Source organism: Macaca fascicularis, chromosome 19 (genome assembly GCF_037993035.2).
Source record: "Macaca fascicularis isolate 582-1 chromosome 19, T2T-MFA8v1.1".
Lineage (NCBI taxonomy): Eukaryota > Metazoa > Chordata > Mammalia > Primates > Cercopithecidae > Macaca > Macaca fascicularis.
The window spans coordinates 58,406,263-58,423,754 of NC_088393.1; the positions used below are offsets into that span (position 1 = coordinate 58,406,263).

The 17,492-nt window shown below is 59.1% G+C and overlaps 2 protein-coding genes and 1 long non-coding RNA gene across 16 annotated transcripts; 1 reads left to right on the forward strand and 2 right to left on the reverse strand.

The window, feature by feature from the left end:
• The first annotated feature begins 9,173 nt into the window (after positions 1-9,173).
• Positions 9,174-14,900, forward strand: LOC141409125 (uncharacterized). The gene is made up of 2 exons (XR_012427898.1): positions 9,174-9,314; positions 12,400-14,900. It is a non-coding gene; the product is annotated as an uncharacterized lncRNA (long non-coding RNA).
• JOSD2 (Josephin domain containing 2) lies at positions 9,462-14,359 on the reverse strand. 11 transcript variants are annotated; one of them, XM_065535762.1, is made up of 5 exons: positions 14,305-14,359; positions 13,117-13,276; positions 10,937-11,062; positions 9,826-10,020; positions 9,462-9,720 (listed from the first exon to the last, which is right to left on the reverse strand). In XM_065535762.1, the coding sequence occupies exons 2-5, from the start codon at positions 13,260-13,262 to the stop codon at positions 9,621-9,623; spliced, it is 567 nt and encodes a 188-aa protein (XP_065391834.1). In that variant the 5' UTR covers positions 13,263-13,276; positions 14,305-14,359; the 3' UTR covers positions 9,462-9,620. The 11 variants fall into 11 exon arrangements, with proteins under 11 accessions (XP_065391834.1, XP_073880488.1, XP_065391833.1 ...); XM_074024387.1 differs by having other exon boundaries at positions 13,117-13,279; XM_065535761.1 differs by lacking the exon at positions 14,305-14,359 and adding an exon at positions 14,135-14,267.
• Positions 14,431-16,793, reverse strand: ASPDH (aspartate dehydrogenase domain containing). Of its 4 annotated transcripts, XM_005590016.4 has the most exons (7): positions 16,687-16,793; positions 16,127-16,271; positions 15,781-15,865; positions 15,515-15,664; positions 15,213-15,433; positions 14,990-15,144; positions 14,431-14,604 (listed from the first exon to the last, which is right to left on the reverse strand). In XM_005590016.4, exons 1-7 carry the CDS (start codon positions 16,736-16,738, stop codon positions 14,561-14,563), a joined length of 852 nt encoding a protein of 283 aa, XP_005590073.1. In that variant the 5' UTR covers positions 16,739-16,793; the 3' UTR covers positions 14,431-14,560. The 4 variants fall into 4 exon arrangements, with proteins under 4 accessions (XP_005590073.1, XP_045236355.1, XP_005590074.2 ...); XM_045380420.2 differs by lacking the exon at positions 15,515-15,664; XM_005590017.4 differs by lacking the exon at positions 14,990-15,144.
• Positions 16,794-17,492: the final 699 nt, after the last annotated feature.

The following is a 17,492-nucleotide window of genomic DNA, read 5'->3' on the forward strand; positions in this document are numbered from 1 at the left end:
TGAGAATAAGTGTGCTGGTGAGGTGGCGAGCACACAGGAGGCACTCAGTAAATGCACATTGTCTTCTTTGGAGGAGCAAGAGAACAAGACAGAAGTGAAGGCACAGACAGGAACGAGAGGAAAAGGTGTTGGCCCAGGAGGCCTCCACTGGGGTGGAGGAGCAGAGGGAGGAGGGATCAGTGAGAGGAATCTGGCAGAGGAGAGGATATGCAGGGAGGGGGCATTGCAGGTTAACGACGGGGCACACAGGAGGTGCTCAGTAAACACCTGTACTCTTTCCCAGAAGAGGACCCGGAGAACAGAGCAAGGGGATAAGCTGGCAGAGCGAGAGGGGCAGCGAGAAAGAGGCAAGAGGAGGTGAAGTGGGATATTAATTGACTGGTATATAGTAGGTGCCCATAATTGCTTGTTTTTGTCCTTGAGAAAGAGCTGATGGAACAGAAAGAAGTTACAGATAAGGGAAGAAAGAGAAGTGAAGAGTTGGGGGAGAGTAAGAAAACTGGCACACAATAGGTGCTCAATAAATGCCCATTTTCTTCCCTGGCAGAGAGCAGAAAGAAGCAGAGACTGGCGGAGTCAGTGGATACTGAAGGGCAAGAAGAGAGTAGAGAAAGGACACAATTGCTTGCATACCAGAAGTGCTCAATAAATGTAGTCCTTGCTTGGAAGAGGGTAGAGAGCTCAGAAACACAGGGAGAGGACAGAGAGGGACCAGGGAGGAAGAGAGTGAGGAGAGAGGTATGTAAAGTGTCTGGTACACAGTAAGCACTCAGAGTGTGTCCACTCCCTCTGCCAGGAGACAGCAGAACGTCAGAAAGGAGAGGAAACTAACAGAGAGGAAAGAAAGGGGCCGGGCGCCATGGCTCGTGTCTGTAATCCTAGCACTTTGAGAGACAGAGGTGGGAGGATCGCTTGAGCCCAGGAGTTCAAGACCAGCCTGGCCAACATAGAGAGACCCTGTCTCTACAAAAAATACACAAATTAGGCCAGGTGCGGTGGCTCACTCCTGTAATCCCAGCACTTTGGGAGCCGAGGTGGGTGGACCACCTGAGGTCAGGAGTTGAAGACCAGCCTGACCAACATGGTGAAATCCTGTCTCTACTAAAAATACTTAAAAATTATCCAGGCATGGTGGCAGGCGCCTATAATCCCAGCTATTCGGGAGGCCGAGGCAGGAGAATCTCTTGAACCCAGGAGGTGGAGGTTGCAGTGAGCCGAGGTCATGCCATTGCACTCCAGCCTGGGTGACAAGAGCAAAACTCCATCTCAAGTAATAATAATAATAAAAAATTAGCCAGGCATGGTGGTGCGTGGAGTTCCAGCTACTTAGGAGGCTGGGGTGGGAGGATCACTTGAGCCCAGGAAGTCCAGGCTGCAGTGAACCACGATTGTGTGCGCTCCAACCTGGGTGACAGAGTGAGACCCTGTCCCAGAAAGAAAAAAAGAAAGGAACGGGGGTGGGGGGAGGAAAGAATGTAGTAAGAGAGGAGCCATGTTCCTGAACTCCTCAGTGCATAGTAGGTGCTCAGTACCTGCTCGTTTCCTTCCCAGGAGAGACCAAGCAAATCAGAAAGAGAAAGGAACTGGGGTGGAAGGGACAGGAAAGCAAGAAGGATGGAAGGTGCAGACGCGGTTAGGGGAATTGCCTGTGAAGCATCAGGTGCTTAATCATTGCCTGTTTCTTCCGTGGAAGGAGCCAGAGGCACGGGAGGAACAAGTAGAGGGCGCCGAGGACACGCGAGGCGGGAGCCGGGGTGTCTGAGGAGAGGCGAAGAGGCATTTTGGGTGCATACAGCAGGTGCTCCATAAATACCCGTCCCCTTCCCCAGACAGAGCAGAGAAAGTAGGCTGGGAGTAGGCAGAGACCCCAGGAAGGGAGGCCAGGGGAGGAGGAGAGTCTGAGGGTGGAGGCTGTGGGGGCCCCCAGGAGGTGCCCCTTCCCCAACCCAGCAGCTGTTGTGGCCGCCCCTCCGCCGTGGCCCAGCCCACAGGCCTCCCCAGCTGGCCGGCTCCTCTGGAGCCCTGACAAGGGCCCATTGTCCTGGGCCTGGCGCTGCCTGGCCTGGCCTGGCCTGGAGGGGGAGGGGAGGCTGCCCAGCCCTGCCCGGCCCTCGTCCCCTGTGTCTGTCTGTGTGTATTGGAGTGGGGGCGCTGCCTGGTCTCTGTCTCTGAGTCTCTCTCTGTGTCTCCCCGTCTCTCACGTGCTGTGTCTCCATGACCTGCCGCCTCTCATCTCTGAGCTTGTGGCCCCCGTCTTGTCTCTGTCTTACTCTGTCTCTGTCTCTGTCTCTCCGTGCCTGTCTCTGGTTCTCTCTCTGCATCCATCTCTGTCTCTGGGAGGGAGGAGCCCCCACCCCCACCTCCGGAATTCCCACCCCCTAGACCCAGGATCAGGGCTGGGGGCTGAGCTGAGAGGCAGAGGAGTGAGGAAGGAAAGAAGGAGGCAGAAGCGAGAGAGGTGAGGACAGAAACAGCTTTATTCAGCAGGGACCGCAGAGGCCCGGAGGGAGGGCTTCGTCCAGGGAGCTGGGGAGAGAGGAGGAGTCAGAGAAAGACAGGAGACACAGACAGAGGCAGAGACAAGTGGGGGAGAGACAGACAGGAGAAATGGGGGGAGAGGCAGAGACAAGAGAAATGGGGGGAGAGACAGAGACAGAAAGAAGTGGGGGAGAGGTAGAGACAGAAGTGGGGGAAAAGCAGAGACAGAAGTGGGGGAAAAGCAGAGACAGAAGTGGGGGAGAGGCAGAGACATAGAGAAGTGGAGGAGAGACAGAGATAGAAAGAAGTGGGGGAGAGACAGAGGTGGGGGAGAGACAGAGATAGAAGTGGGGGAGAGGCAGAGACAGAGAGAAGTGGAGGAGAGACAGAGACAAATGGGGGAGAGTCAAAGATAGAGAAAAGTGGGGGAGAGAGAGAGATAGAAATGGGGGAGAGAGAGAGAGAGAAATGGGGAGAGACAGAGACAGAAGTGGGGGAGAGACAGAGATAGAAGTGGGAGACAGAGACAGAGAAATGGGGGACAGTCAGAGATAGAAGTGTGGGAGAGACAGAGAGAAATGGAGGGAGAGACAGAGATAGAGGTACGGGGAGACCGAAGTGGGGGAGAAACAGAAGTGGAGGAGAGTCAGAGACAGAGAAATGAGGGAGAGACAGAGATAGAAATGGGGAGAGACAGAAGTGGGGGAGAGGCAGAGATAGAAAGAAATGGGGGAGAGACAGAGACAGAAGTGGGGGACAGACACAGAAATGGGGGACAGTCAGAGATAGAAGTGGGGGAGAGACAGAGATAGAAGTGGGGGAGAGACAGAGACAGAAGTGGGGGAGAGACAGAGACAGAAGTGGGGGAGAGACAGAGACAGAAGTGGGGGAGAGACAGAGACAGAAGTGGGGGAGAGACAGAGACAGAAGTGGGGGAGAGACAGAGACAGAGATAGAAGTGGGGGAGAGTCAGAGATAGAAATGGGAAAAAGACAGAGATAGAAGTGGGGGAGAGGCAGAGACAGAAGTGGGGGACAGATAGAGACAGAGAAATGGGGGACAGTCAGAGATAGAAGTGGGGGAGAGACAGAGATAGAAGTGGGGGAGAGACAGAGATAGAAGTGGGGGAGAGACAGAGATAGAAGTGGGGGAGAGACAGAGACAGAGATAGAAGTGGGGGAGAGACAGAGACAGAGACAGAGAAGTGGGGGAGAGACAGACAGAAGTGGGGGACAGACAGAGACAGAGAAATGGGGGACAGTCAGAGATAGAAGTGGGGAAGAGGCAGAGACAGAAGTGGGGGAGAGACAGAGAAGTGGGAGAGAGACAGAGACAGAAGTGGGGGACAGACAGAGACAGAGAAATGGGAGACAGAGATAGAAGTGGGGGAGAGGCAGAGATAGAAGTGGGGGAGAGACAGAGATAGAAGTGGGGGAGAGACAGAGATAGAAGTGGGGGAGAGACAGAGACAGAGATAGAAGTGGGGGAGAGACAGAGATAGAAGTGGGGGAGAGACAGAGACAGAGATAGAAGTGGGGGAGAGGCAGAGACAGAAGTGGGGGAGAGACAGAGATAGAAGTGGGGGAGAGACAGAGATAGAAGTGGGGGAGAGACAGAGACAGAGATAGAAGTGGGGGAGAGTCAGAGAGAGAAGTGGGGGAGAGACAGAGAAGTGGGAGAGAGACAGAGATAGAAGTGGGGGACAGACAGAGACAGAGAAATGGGAGACAGAGACAGAAGTGGGGGAGAGGCAGAGACAGAGAAATGGGAGACAGAGACAGAAGTGGGGGAGAGGCAGAGACAGAGAGAAGGAGACAGAAAGAGACAGAGAGGCACAGAGATACAAAGCCAGGGAGACACAGAGAGAGATGGGGAGAAAAAGGAGAGTAAGAAAGAGAAACGGGGTGCTGAGGGAGACTGAGAGAAAGTTGGGGGGAGGAGACAGAGACACAGAGAAGGGGTGGGAGGAAGAGACAGATGGAGAGACAGAGAGAGACAGACGGAGAAGGTGGAGGAGAGAGAGATGGAGAGAACGACAGGGAGAATGAGAGACATAGACAGTGAGAGGAGAGGAAGGGAGATGAGGTGGGAGAGAAGGAGGTACAGAGAACTGGGGAGATAAAGAGAAAGGGACACAGAGAAAGACGGATGGGGAGAGAGACAGAAACAGGGAGAAAGAGAAGGAGAGAGGGATGGAGAGAGGAGAGAGGGAGAGAGAGAGGGAGGCAGAGGGAGAAGACGCGCGGAGCCTTGCGGCAGGAGGTGGAGGAAGGAGCAGACCCTCTCACCTGGCATCGGTGGCGGCTGAACCCTGGGCCTGACCGTGTGATTTAAGGGGTACCCTGGGGGTGAGACCGCCCCCCGCCGCCACTGCCTTATCTGGCCAGACCGGGCACTGTGAGCTAAATCGGGCAGCAGCTGTCACCACCAGGGGGTGCGGGACAGCTGTCCCCCTCCCCCAGCACCTGCCCTGCACCTGCCTCGTGACCGTAGCCCCTCCCTCTCCCCTTCTGCAGCCTGGGGGTGCTGAGAGGCCGCTGGCATCTGTGGTGGGCGCCCCCGCCCCCTCAGCTCTGGGACGGGCCTGGCTGGGCGCCCTGGGGCAAGCGGCAGCCCTCTGAGTCCCGAGGCGCTCTCCTGGGAAGAGGGGTCCCAGTGGGTGGAGGCACAGGCACTCTGCACTGTGAGGGGCCCGCAGTAAGTGCTTAGTTGATGCGATGACCTGGTCTGCCCTGCCCGCTCTCACCTGCCAGAATGTGGGGGTTAGGGCAGGAGGGAGTGGGAGCAGGAGGTCAGCTGGCCCCTCTCCCCCGGCACCCCACCCCAGCTCCTCCTCCCTGGGCTCCTCACTCCGGACCTTATTTGGCCATGGCCCAGGACGCACCTGGGGGCCACAGCCCCCCCTGCCACTCAGGCCCAAGAATAGCAACACTCAGGCCCCCGCCAGTCTGTCTGGGACCTGCGATGGGACAGGCAACAGGCACAGGGTGGCAGGGAGGGGCCCAGGGGCACAGAGAGAAGGGGAGGGGCACAGAGAGACAGAGGGGAGAGACAGCGAGTGGAGGAGAGACTGAGAGCGACTGTGGGAGAGACAGACAGACGGTCAAAGAGACAGAGAGGGGTGGAGAGAAACGCCCAGCAAGAGAGAGAGAGAAGGGAGACTCAGGCGAAGCGAGAGACAGAGGTAGACACACAGACAGAGGGGGCTGAGCCAGGGGCCTGGGGTCAGACACCCAGACGGGGCAGAGAGCAAGACCCACACCAGCAGAGGCCCGGGGAGCCCGGTGGGTGGGCAGGAGGTGCAGGGGTCCGAGTTGTCCTGGAGTTGGGGTGTCTGCAACCCCCAGCAGCTTCCCCTTCGGTGCTGTCTGGCTTTTCACTTTACGACCCGCCCTTTGACCTTGGGAAAACTTGCAAACCAGAACCTGCCACACCCTGGTCCCTGCGTGGCGAGGGCTTTTGTGAGCGTGTCCTGCAGGGCATCAGTTCCACCTTGCCGGGACGGTCATGGGCAGCTCGGGGGCTGCCTGGATGAACTGCCTGCCTGGGCGCAAGGGTCTATGGCTCCTGGAGGGGACGCGCCCCAAGCCGGGGACCCCTTGCCTCCCTGTGCCTGAGTCCCCCGCTTCTGCAGGTGCCTAACGGGGGTCCCAGGGTTCAGCCAGGCCCCTGGGCGCTGTCCACTCATTCCTGCCTCCTCACCTCCCAGGGCCCACCAGGCTCAGACCCACCTCTCTGTCCCCCTCAGGGGCCTGGCTCCAGCCCTGCCCTCCCAGCCTCCTTCCTGGCCTCCTGGCCTCTGGTCCCCCCTCCATTCTGAGCCTGCAGCTCCAGAGGGGTCTCTGCATCCAGAGCTGACCTGCCCTTCCCTTCTCGCAGCTCCCAGGTTGCCCTCGGAGGTCCCGCCTGGTTGGGTTCCTGGCCGGGACCCACCCTCCTCTTTCATCACCTCCTCAAATAACTCTGGCGATAAACAGCTGTAACGTTCTAGGTCTCATCCAGGATGACTTCCAATCTGGAGTGCCCTCCCCCGTCCCGCCGGCCTCTGCAGAGCCCTCCTCAGCCTTCTGTGGCCAGCCTTGTCTCTGGGCCATTTTATGCGACTTGCTTCTCCCGGGGTCCCTTCTCTGTCCTCTGGTCCCTGCAGTGCCCCGTGGGAACCTGTAAAAGCCCCCACTGCTGGGACAGGTACTTTTGGTGTTCCCTTGGGCCTCCTCACAGGGTGGGAGCTGGGAGGGTGTCCCTCCTCCGCTGTGGGGACCCTCGTGATGACACGGGGCCCATCGGGGGATCCAGGACACTCTCCCGGTCTCAAGGTTGTGGCAGCCTTGATCCCACTCACAACCTCACTCCCTGTTGGCCGAGTAACACAACATATTCACAGGCCCCAGGGATTAGGACACGGCATCTTTAACTTAATTTAATTTTTTGTTGTTTGAGATGGAGTTTCACTCTTGTTACTGAGGCTGGAGTGCAGTGGCACGATCTCAGTTCACTGCAACCTCTGCCTCCCGGGTTCAAGCGATTCTCCTGTCTCAGCCTCCCAAGTAGCTGAGATTACAGGTACCTGCCACCACACCCGGCTAATTTTTGTTGTCTGTTTGTTTGTTTGTTTTTTGAGACGGAGTCTCACTCTGTCACCAGGCTGGAGTGCAATGGCGTGGCTGGAGTGCAGTGGCGCGATTTCGGTTCGCTGCAACCCCTGCCTCCCGGGTTCAAGCAATTCTCCTGCCTCAGCCTCCTGAGTAGCTGGGATGACAGGCGTGTGCCACCACGGCCAGCTAATTTTTGTAATTTTAGTAGAGACGGTTTTCACCATGTTGGCCAGGATGGTCTCAATTTATTTACCTTGTGATCCACCCACCTTGGCCTCCCAAAGTGCTAGAATTATAGGCATGAGCCACTGCACCCGGCCTAACTTTTTTTTTTTTTTTTTGAGACAGAGCCTTACTGTGTCACTCAGGCTGGAGTGCAGTGGCATGATCTCGGCTCACTGCAAGCTCCGCCTTCCGAATTCACGCCATTCTGCCTCAGCCAGTAGCTGGGACTACAGGCGCCCGCCACCATGCTTGGCTGATTTTTTTGTATTTTTAGTAAAGACAACGTTTCACCGTGTTAGCCAGGATGGTCTCAATCTTTTGACCTTGCGGTCTGACTGCCTTGGCCTCCCAAAGTGCTGGGATTACAGGTGTGAGCCACCGTGCCTGGTCTATTATCTTTATTTTTATTTATTTTTTTGAGACAGGGTCTCACTCTTATCACCCAGGGTGGAGTGCAGTGATTCTGTCATGGCTCACTATAGCCTCGACCTCCTGGGCTCAAGGGATCCACCTGCCTCAGCCCCCAAGTAGCTGGGATCACAGGTGTGCACCACCAAGCTTAGCTTATTTTAATTTTTTTGGAGAGACAGGGTCTCACTATGTTGCCCAGGCGGGTTTCAAACTCCAGAGCTCAAGTGATCCTCCTGCTTTTACCTCTCAAAGTGCTAGGGTTACAGATGTGAGCCACCATGCCTGGGCTATTATATTTTTGAGACAAGGTCTCTCTCACTCACGATCATGGCTAGCTGCAGCCTTAACTTCCTGGGCTCAAGCAATCCTCCTGCCTCAGCTTCCCAAGTAGCTGCGATTACAGGCGCAGGCCACCATGTCCCACTTATTTATTTATCTATGAGACAGAGTCTTCCTCTGTTGCCGAGGCCGGAGTGCAGTGGTGCGATCTTGGCTCACCAAAACCTCCACCTCCTGGGTTCAAGCGATTCTCTTGCCTCAGCCTCCCGAGTACCTGGGATTACAGGCCCCCGCCACCACACCCAGCTAATTTTTGTATTTTTAGTAGAGATGGGGTTTCACCATGTTGGCAAAGCTGGCCTTGAACTTTTTTTCTTTGTTTTGATACGGAGTCTTGCTCTGTCGCCCAGGCTGGAGTGCAGTGGCGCTATCTCGGCTCACTGCAAGCTCTGCCTCCCGGGTTCACGCCATTCTCCTGCCTCAGCCTCCCAAGTAGCTGGGACTACAGGCGCCTGCCACCATGCCCGCCAGGTGCATGCCAAAGTGTTGGGATTACAGGCATGAGCACTGTGCCCGGCCAGTCTTGAACTCTTGACCTCAGGTGATCCATCCACCTCGGCCTCCCAGAGTGCTGAGATTACAGACGTGAGCCACCGGCCTCACATCCCACTTATTTTTAATTTTTTTTTTTGTAGAGACAGGGTCTTGCTATGTTGCCCAGGCTGGTCTCATACTGTGGACCTCAGCCTCCCAAAGCACTATGGTTACAGGCATGAGGCACCACATCTGGCCAGGGTGTGGACATCTTTGGGGCCACTGTTCTGCCCACCTACCAATCAATGGAATAGAATGGAGAGTCAAGAAGTAAACTCAGGCACGGTGGCTCACACCTGTAATCCTAGCACTTTGGGAAGCCGAGGCAGGCAGATTGCTTGAGGTCAGGGGTTCAAGACCAGCCTGGGTAACAGAGCAAGATCCCATCTCTACAAAACAATTTAAAGAAAGTAGTCAGGTATGGCACCTGAGGTCCCAGCTACTTGGGAGGCTGAGGTGGGAGGATCACCTGAGCCCAGGAGTTCAAGGCTACAGTGAGCTGTGATTGACCCACTGCAATCCAGCCTGGGTGACAGAGTGAGACACTGTCTCAATCAATCGAATAAAGAAGTAAACACCTGCTTTCTCCTTAGCAAGTACCCCCGTGGAACCCAGATCAAACGCATTCGTTCGCCACTGGTCTCTCTCCAGCACCGGCGGAGCGTGAGCCCCAGGGGCACGGACTTGTACTGTTTTCTGCTGTGTCACTGATGAGGAAGCTGAGGCCCAGCGGTGAGCAACTGGCATGAGGCGGCAGAGAACCAGGAGGACTCCTGGGCTCTCAGCCCCACCCACCAGGGTGTCTGGCCGGTCAGAGAAGTGGGAGTGACTGAGTAGAAGAGGCCCCAGAAGGGCGGGGCAGTCAGACACAGGCCAGGCGGCAGAAAATCAGCAGATTTATTGAGGCAGCAGCGGCAGTGGGGAGCAGGGGTGTGGGGAGGGGGCCGGGCCTCCCCAGGCCTTTCCCAGGCACGCAGTGTGCGCAGTCAGAGGGGGACGCGCAGGGACTGTGCTGTGGGCGCCGACGGTCAGCTGAGATCAGTCTGTCCGAAGCCAGCAGCCCTTCTCCTCCACCTCCTTGGTCACCACCAGCAGCACCTCACACAGGCCCTGGGCCAGCGCAGTCGCCAGGAAGGCCCTGGGTGGGAGAAATGGGGAGACTGAGGCTCAGCCAGCCTGGGCATTCCCTCTGGGGAGTGGGGTTTCAGGCCCCTGGTCTTGGAATCACCTCTGCGGGGCTCACCTGACTCCGTCCTCGTCCCCCAGGGCCTCGGGCGCCCGCAGCTTGGAGTCCAGGTTGTAGTAGATGCCGTCCACCTGGCGCAGGGCCACCCAGTGCCGCCGGCGTAGCGGCAGTGACAGCAGCCCCAGAGACACGGGCGAGGGCAGGTTCAGGATTAGTCCCAGCACCTGGGGCAGGGCCAGCTGGGACAGGGGCCTGTGCGGGCAGGGAGGGGACACCGCCATCAGGGCCTGCTCTGCCCGCCGGTGAAATGTGGCTGACCATGTGGGGCCCAGGCTGGCGGCGGTGGGGGCCTCCTGAACCCACCCAGAGGTGTTCCTTAATCAGCCACCCTGGTTCCCAACACTCTCCGTTCACCCGCCCACTCAAACCTCCCACCCATGCAGCCGCCCAACCAGACCTCCCACCCATCCACCCACCATTCACCCAACTCACATCGGCCCTTCACCAACCACCATCACCCTGTCTGTCCAGCCACCCACCCACCAACTTACTCCTCACACAACCACCCAGGATCCAGGCATGATCCGCCCACCCCACCGGGCCTCCCAGCCACCAGCCAACTTCCCAACAACAATTCACACACTCACCTCCATCTATGCATTCACCTCCCCGCCACCATCACCATCCAACTAGCCATCTACTGTCCACCACCCACCACCCAGCCACCACCCAGCCAGCCATTCACCCAACAGTGGACTCACCATGCCCCCAGTCCTCACCCACTCTTGGCCCACCTGCCATTGGTCTACCCCTCATCCACCAGCCACACACCTGGCCACTGGCCAGCCAGCCATCAAAACCTCCCATTCATCCACCCAACTCCCCAGCCTCCTGTCTGTTGTCCACTGACCATGAACACGCAATCCCCTCACTCCCCCTCACCCAACACATCCAACCACCTACTCAGCATTCACCCGGTAACCATCATCCACCCAGCGTCTCAGCCTGCCGACCGCCTGATCTCCCCCACTAACCCATCAGCACCAGCCTTCCTGCATTCATGCCAGCTCCCCCAGCCACATTCCCCTCCTTGACCCCCCAACAGGCTCACACGACAGGGTGCCCTCTGTGCCCGGCCCAGGATGTGCTGTGCGGCTCTGGGGCCTACCTCCTCCTGTCCCACCACACGGCGGCCAGGCCCAGCCCCTGCAGAGCGGCCATGATCACGTTGACGTCATAGTTGCCGGTGCCCAGGAGGCTGCGATGAGGGTTCAGCCGGGAGTCTGGGGCCAACCTGGTAGTGGGGGTGGCCAGAGTTGAGCTGGGGACCCGTGGAAAGGCCGCCCCACAAAATGGGGGTGCCAGGGGCCACAAGTTGCCTCAGCCTTTGACTCTCCCCGCTTCAGACCCCACAACTCATCCACCCTCAAGTCCTGTCTCTCCTGCCCCAACTCTGCCCTGTCCCCAAGGCCCCAGTTGGGCTCTGTCTTCTCCCCCAGCCTCCCTCCAGTCCATTCCCACGTGGCCCTGGCCCTCCCCTGCTCACAGCTCTCCCATAGCTCCCCAGCGCCCTGGACAAAGTCCTTGTCCCTCCGCCAGTCCCTTCCTCTGTCCTTGAAGACCCGCCTCAGATGTCAGATCCTCTGAGAGGAGGCTCCTGACCTTCAGGCTGGGTCGGGGCCCTGTCTGGGCTCCCCCAGTGAACTGAGCTACCTCAACGATGACAGCTGCCCGCATCACCCTCATTTAACACTGCTTGCTTCTCCCATGGGGTTGCCCTCACCCCTGCCCTGCTCACAGCCCACTCTGCTTCCTCATTTCCCCCAGGACAGAGTTCCACAAGGCCCTGCGTGGTCTGGCCCTGGTGGCTTCACCTCAGAGCCTCAGCACCCTCCTTCCTGGCCCCCTGGCCCCAGCCACATCCCCGGTGCCCACCACCCCCCGCCCCACCCCTGCCAACCTTTCCTCCAGCTCTTCCCCTGCCCAGGAAGGCTCTTCCGCCTGCCACCACTTGTCTCTGGGCCCTGCCTCTGAACAGCTGCACCTCTGCTCCCTATCTGGGCCCTGGGCAGGCAGGGCATGGGAGGAAAAGGCTTGTGTGTGTGTGTGTTTCCCTCGCCACCCTCAGGCTGGCACTTGAGTCTGAGTCATCTCAGGGTCTCCAACATGGCTTTGGTATGAAAGAGCTGGTGGGTCCTTGTTCTGAACGATCGAGGGATGAATAAATACCATAATGATCAGTCTGAGGGGCTGCGACTCTCAGGATGTCCAGGAGCCAGAGGCGGCTTTCAGCAAGAGACAGAAGAGGCAGCCCACCTCCAGGTGTAGAAGACTCTCTAGGATCAGTGGGCACTGAAGGCAGGGACAGACTGGAGGCCACGGGCAGGTTGGGCAGGAGAGGATCAGGCCTGAGCTGGGGCCAGGGACGTGGGGACAGAGAGGAGGGAGTAAGAGATGATAAAGGATGGATTTTTGTTTGTTTGTTTGTTTGAGACAGAGTCTTGCTCTGTTGCCTGGCTCACTGAAACCTCCATCTCCCAGGTTCAAGCAGTTCTCCCACCTCAGCCTCCAGAGTAGCTGGGACTACAGACGTGTGCCACCACGCCCAGCTAATTTTTTTTTATTTTTTAGTAGAGACGGGGTTTTGCCCTGTTGGCCAGGCTGGTCTGGAACTCCTGACTTCAAGTGATCCACCTGCCTCGGCCTCCCAAAGTGTTGGGATTACAGACGTGAGCCACTGCGCCCGGCCAAGGAGCGAGGTTGGACATTGTGAATAGTGAAGAGGAACATTCCATGCTGGCAGAGAAGGAAGCCACACCAGGCAGAAAGAAGTACCTGGAAGCCCAGAGGCTGCACAGGAGGGCTCACGGGAGTGGAGAGTCTGGTTTGAGGGGGGCTGTGAGGGCTGAAGCTGCAGAGGCAGGCTTGGCCTCCGCTATCAGGAGGGCCCTGAGTAGGGTGGGGGTGTGTTTAGGATGGACTGGAGAGCTGTGACAGGGCCCAGATAAGAGATGCCTGAAACTGAGTGAGCCTGTAATCCCAGCTACTGGGGAGGCTGAGGTGTGAGGATCACAAGCTCAGGAGTTCAAGACCAGCCCGAGCAGCATAGCCAGACGTTGTCTCTAAAGAAAGAAAGGACCACCGGATTGGGGCCTGGCTGGGGCTGAGGCCACAAGGACAGGCAGGCACTGGAGGCAACATCTCCCCAGAGTCCCAGCGTCTGGCTTAGGCAAGTGAGCTGGGGACAGAAGAAAGCCCCCAGGCTCAGCGCCTGCTTGGTGGCGAGACCCAGGTGGGTCGCTCTGCCGGAGCCCTGCTGCTCCAGGGGCCGGGGTGGGTGACGGTCACCTCTTGCAGATCTCATCGGCAGCCTCCTGGCTAAAGAGCTGCTGCTGCAGAACGTTGTTGAGGGCGTGGACGGCACATAGCTCCAGGCGCTGCCGTTCGTGGTACACAGAGGGTGGGCTCGGCTGTGCTCCCGGGGCCTGGGACATGCCGTCCTCGGCTCCTGCTGGGGGTTGGGAGGGGAAGAAGGTCCTCAGGGGCCCGGGATCTAGAGGTCCAACCTCCCAGCAGGCCTTTGGGGCATCGCCATTGATTGAGCTGGGGCTCCGGGCAGCCCGGGAGGGCACTGGGCCCCTGACCCCGCTCCCTGGGTCTCCTGACAGTACACGTCCCTCCATCCCCTCTTCCTATTCCTACGAAAAAGGCTGTCTCCTCTGCTCCCCTAGCAACAGAGAACCACCCCCACCAGGTCTCTAAGTAAAAGGGTGCCTATCATGGTCACCTAGCAACAGAGGAACCCGCCTCCCCTGTCCCTAGGTAACCGGGCGCTCTGTGGTTACCTAGCAACAGAGCCCCTTCCCCACGGCACTAGGTAACAAAGTCTGTCCTCCGAGCACCTAGCAATAAGAGAGTCTTCCTCCCCTGTCTCTAGGTGATAGGGTCCCCTCCGGTCTCCTAGCAACAGAAGACTACCCTTCCCCGGTCATGAAGCAGCGAGGCTCTCTGCTCTTGTCACCTGGCAACGGGGCCCCCTCCCCAGTCACTAAGCAACAGGAGTTCCTTTTCCTATACCCGGCAACCAGGCCCCTTCCCCGGACACCAAGGAATGGAGCCCTTCACCGACCCGCACCCCAACCACGGCGCTCGCCCTTTGCCTGGCAACGCCCCTCACCCCGCCTGCCTCTCCGCTCCACCGAGCCAAGGGCTTCCGCATCCCCTTCCTGGGTTGCGGCTCTGTGCTCCGAGTGCGGGGCGGGCAGCACCGCGCTGACTGGGCAGGCGGGACGGACTACAGCTCCCGGTGATCCCTGCGCGCCGGACTACGACTCCCGTGGGGCCCCGCGGGACCCCTCCTCCCCACCTAACGCCCGGGCCGCGCGGCCTTGAAGTCCGCCGTCGGGCCTAGAAAATGCTGCACTACAACTTCCGTCGGGCTCCGCAGCAAGTCCCGGAAGTGTGCCTCAGATGCCCTTCCCTCGCGTACGGCCGCGCCCACTACCGCTCAGAGCTTCTAGGAAATATAGTGCGTACGCTCTCGCGATAGCTTCCCGGCGCCGCGCTCTCGTGGGAGGTCGCCCCCTGCGATGGCGTCATGCGCGGTGCGCAGACGCAGCGTGACGTCACACAAGGGAAACAGGGACCAGGGACGCCAGGCGGTGCAGGGGGAGACAGCGGTGATCTTTACTGAGTCAGAAGAGAGATCCTGGGGAAGTGGGGCAAGGCAGGGGTGGGATAGTGGTAGTGAGAGGCCAGTAAGATGATCTCGTCTCGGGAGGGAGGAGGCTTCTCAGCAGAGATGGATCCCCGGCCTGGAGGGGAGCTGGCAGCAGACTGCGGGGAGAGGGGAATGAGCGAGTGAGACAGAGGAGAGATGAGGAGACAGACACCTGGGGGAGGCAATGGTGGGAGGAGGGGACAGGCCTTGGGGGCGGTGGAGGAAGACCCAGAGAGAGCGGGACAGAGCCCTGGGGGTGGACACAGACAGACAGAGTCCTCATCAGAGGCGGGCACAGAGACTCAGAGAGGGGACGCGGACAGAGATGGAGACATCTACGGTGCCAGGATTCAAAGTCGTGGACAGAGGTTAAGGAAATAAAGGTCAGAAATAAAGGTCAACAAATACATAACCAGAGCTGCAGAACTAGCGAGAGCCCGGGATCCCCAAGCTCTGCAGAACACAGGAGCCCAGGGCCGGGGGAGAGGGGCCTGGCCGCACCCAGGAGGCTCCGCCAGAAGGCCGTGACGGTGGCGGAGCCGGTTACCGCGCCTGGCTCGGCAGGGTTCTCTCTGTGGGTGTGCACAGCAAAGCTTCGGCCCCTGGGGCCCGGGTGTCCGCTCAGCTCTACATCCACCACGTGCATGTCCGTGAGGCTGGGACAAGTGGGGCGGTCAGTGTGGTTAGCCTGGACTCAGCCCAACACCCTGCTCACTCTGCTCACCTGAGATCAGCCACAAGCACACCAGTCACCCCATCGAAGCCCAGGCTGGGGGCAGCCAGGGCAGCCGCCGCCATGGTGTTGGAATTTCGGGGGGCAAAGGGGCAGAGCCCACGGACAGGGCCTTCGTAGAGCACAGTGCGAGGCCCGGTGCTGTGGGCTGCAGCCAGGGGTCCCTCGAGCCGGAAGCCATCGGGGTGTGTGGCCATGGTGACACGAAGGCTCTGGAAGCAAGAGCCCGGGTTAGGGGCAGTGGGGTCTTTGCAGGCCTCCCCTGGTTCCTGGGGAGCCCAGCAGGCCCTCACCCGGAGGCCCCCAGCTGCATCCAATCTCGTGATGTCCTCGGTACCCCACAGGGCCCCTCGGGCCACAAACACGGCATGGTTCCAGTGCTGTGAGGCCTCCAAGAGCTGCCGCTCTGTGGTCTGGTCACTTAGAGCTGAGGGGGACCCCACCTGGGGTGGATGAAGGAGGAGAGGGTTGAGGTCAGGGAAGGATATCCACTTTAGGGTGGGGTGAGACCAAGACACAAGGGGTAGGGCTCTGTGTGAATGGTTGGGGTGGGGCTTACCAGGAGATTGGCATGGCGCAGGATTTGTGCCCCAGATTCATGGATTATTTTGGGATGGGCCACTTCCACAACCAGATCAGGGTGTCTGGGAGAGGGGAAAGAAGGCACAGGGTCTTGGAGAGGTATTAGGCCTCTTCTTCCCAAAGTTCCCTCTGAGTCTACTGAGGGCTGCCCCTCTTTTCCCTGGCCTGTGAGGAGAAATGAGATGAAGGGGCTCGTCCCGTTTCACATTTGCTTGAACCAAGGCCCAGAGAGGGTCAGGGAATCCCTGAGATCACACAGTGGCTTAAGAGGGCCAGGACAGGAGCTTCAGGGAGCTCCACTCACCCATGGCAAGGTCACTGACCTTTCCCCAAGGGCAGCAAGCTTCTGGAGCTGCAGGGAAGGGGGCACGCTCCCTGCCATTCGTCCTGGGTCACGATTCCAGACAAAAACAAGTTCTAGGCCAAGTTCTGGTCCCTGAGCCAACAGGCGGGAGACGAGGGACTGTCCTGAGGAGAGGGAAAGGACAGGGCTAGAGATCCAGAGAGAGGGGGACAGAGACCCAGAGAGAGTGGGGAACAGAGGCTCAGAGAGAGGAGATGAGGACAGAGACTCGGGGAGACAGATGGGGCCGGGGGCAGAGATTCAGAGGGACAGGAGGACACAGGCCCAGAGAGAGAGGAGGTGGGGACAGACTCAGATGTGGGGGGGAGGGGCAGAGACCCAGTGTGGTGGACAGAGGCCCTGAGAGAAGGGAGACAGAGACGGAGAGGACAGAGACCCGGGGTGGGGTTGTGGTGGGCAGACCCACAGACACAGCTAGGGGCAGATGGAGACAGAGAAAAGTGTCTGTGGAGGGCAGAGAGCCTTGGGGGCTTTAGGAAGGGGATTGGGGAAGGAGGCCCAGGATGGTCAGGGACTCACCGAGGCGGCCGTAGCCCACCACGCCCACCCTCCATGGGCCCTTGTCGGCCATGGCCCTGAGTGTGGTGTCTGTGGCCCGGCTCCCTGGGCTGCTGGCTGCCCCCTGCACGAGGCCTGGGCAGCTGCTGCTCTTTGGACATCTGACCCTTGAGCCTCTGGGCTCAGTGTTTGGGGCGTGGGCCTGCTGGAGTGGAGGCGGGACAATCTTGCCCTGCGCTCTGTCCACTTTCCTGGGTCCGGCACAGTGATCACGGTGACCGGGGGTTCCGCGAGCCCTGCGTGCCCCCCTTTCCCCTATAGCACACCCTCCTTGCTCCCTGCTGATGTGGAAAATTTCCTCTGCAGTCCCCTGCCCCCTATCTGGCTGGCCAGGTTGTCATGGAAACTGCATCTTCCTTTGGGTGGGGAGAAGAAATGGTGACGGGGACTCTGGGCTCTGTCCGCTCGCGCTCACCTCCCCTCCTCGTCCTCAGGTGGCCAAGGTCTGAGGGAGGCTTCAAGCTGGCCGTGCCCCCAGCCCTCCCGGAGGCAGCGGGAGCCCTGGTTGCAGCTTCTCCTCGATGTGCCCTTGCCTCAGCGGGTCCAATCTCCCTAGCCCCACAGCACGGTCCCCTTCCTGCAGCCTCCGCCCCCGTCCACAGCCTCCCTCTGCTCTGATCATCCTTCGGTTCACCTTGACTTGCCACCTTTCACTCTGTCCCCCATCGTGCCACCAGCTGCCTCCCATGTGACATTCTCACTCCCACGTCCGTCCCTCCTGTTCCCCAGCTTGCATCAGCCCAGGAGAAGCCTTCGAGGCCTGGAGA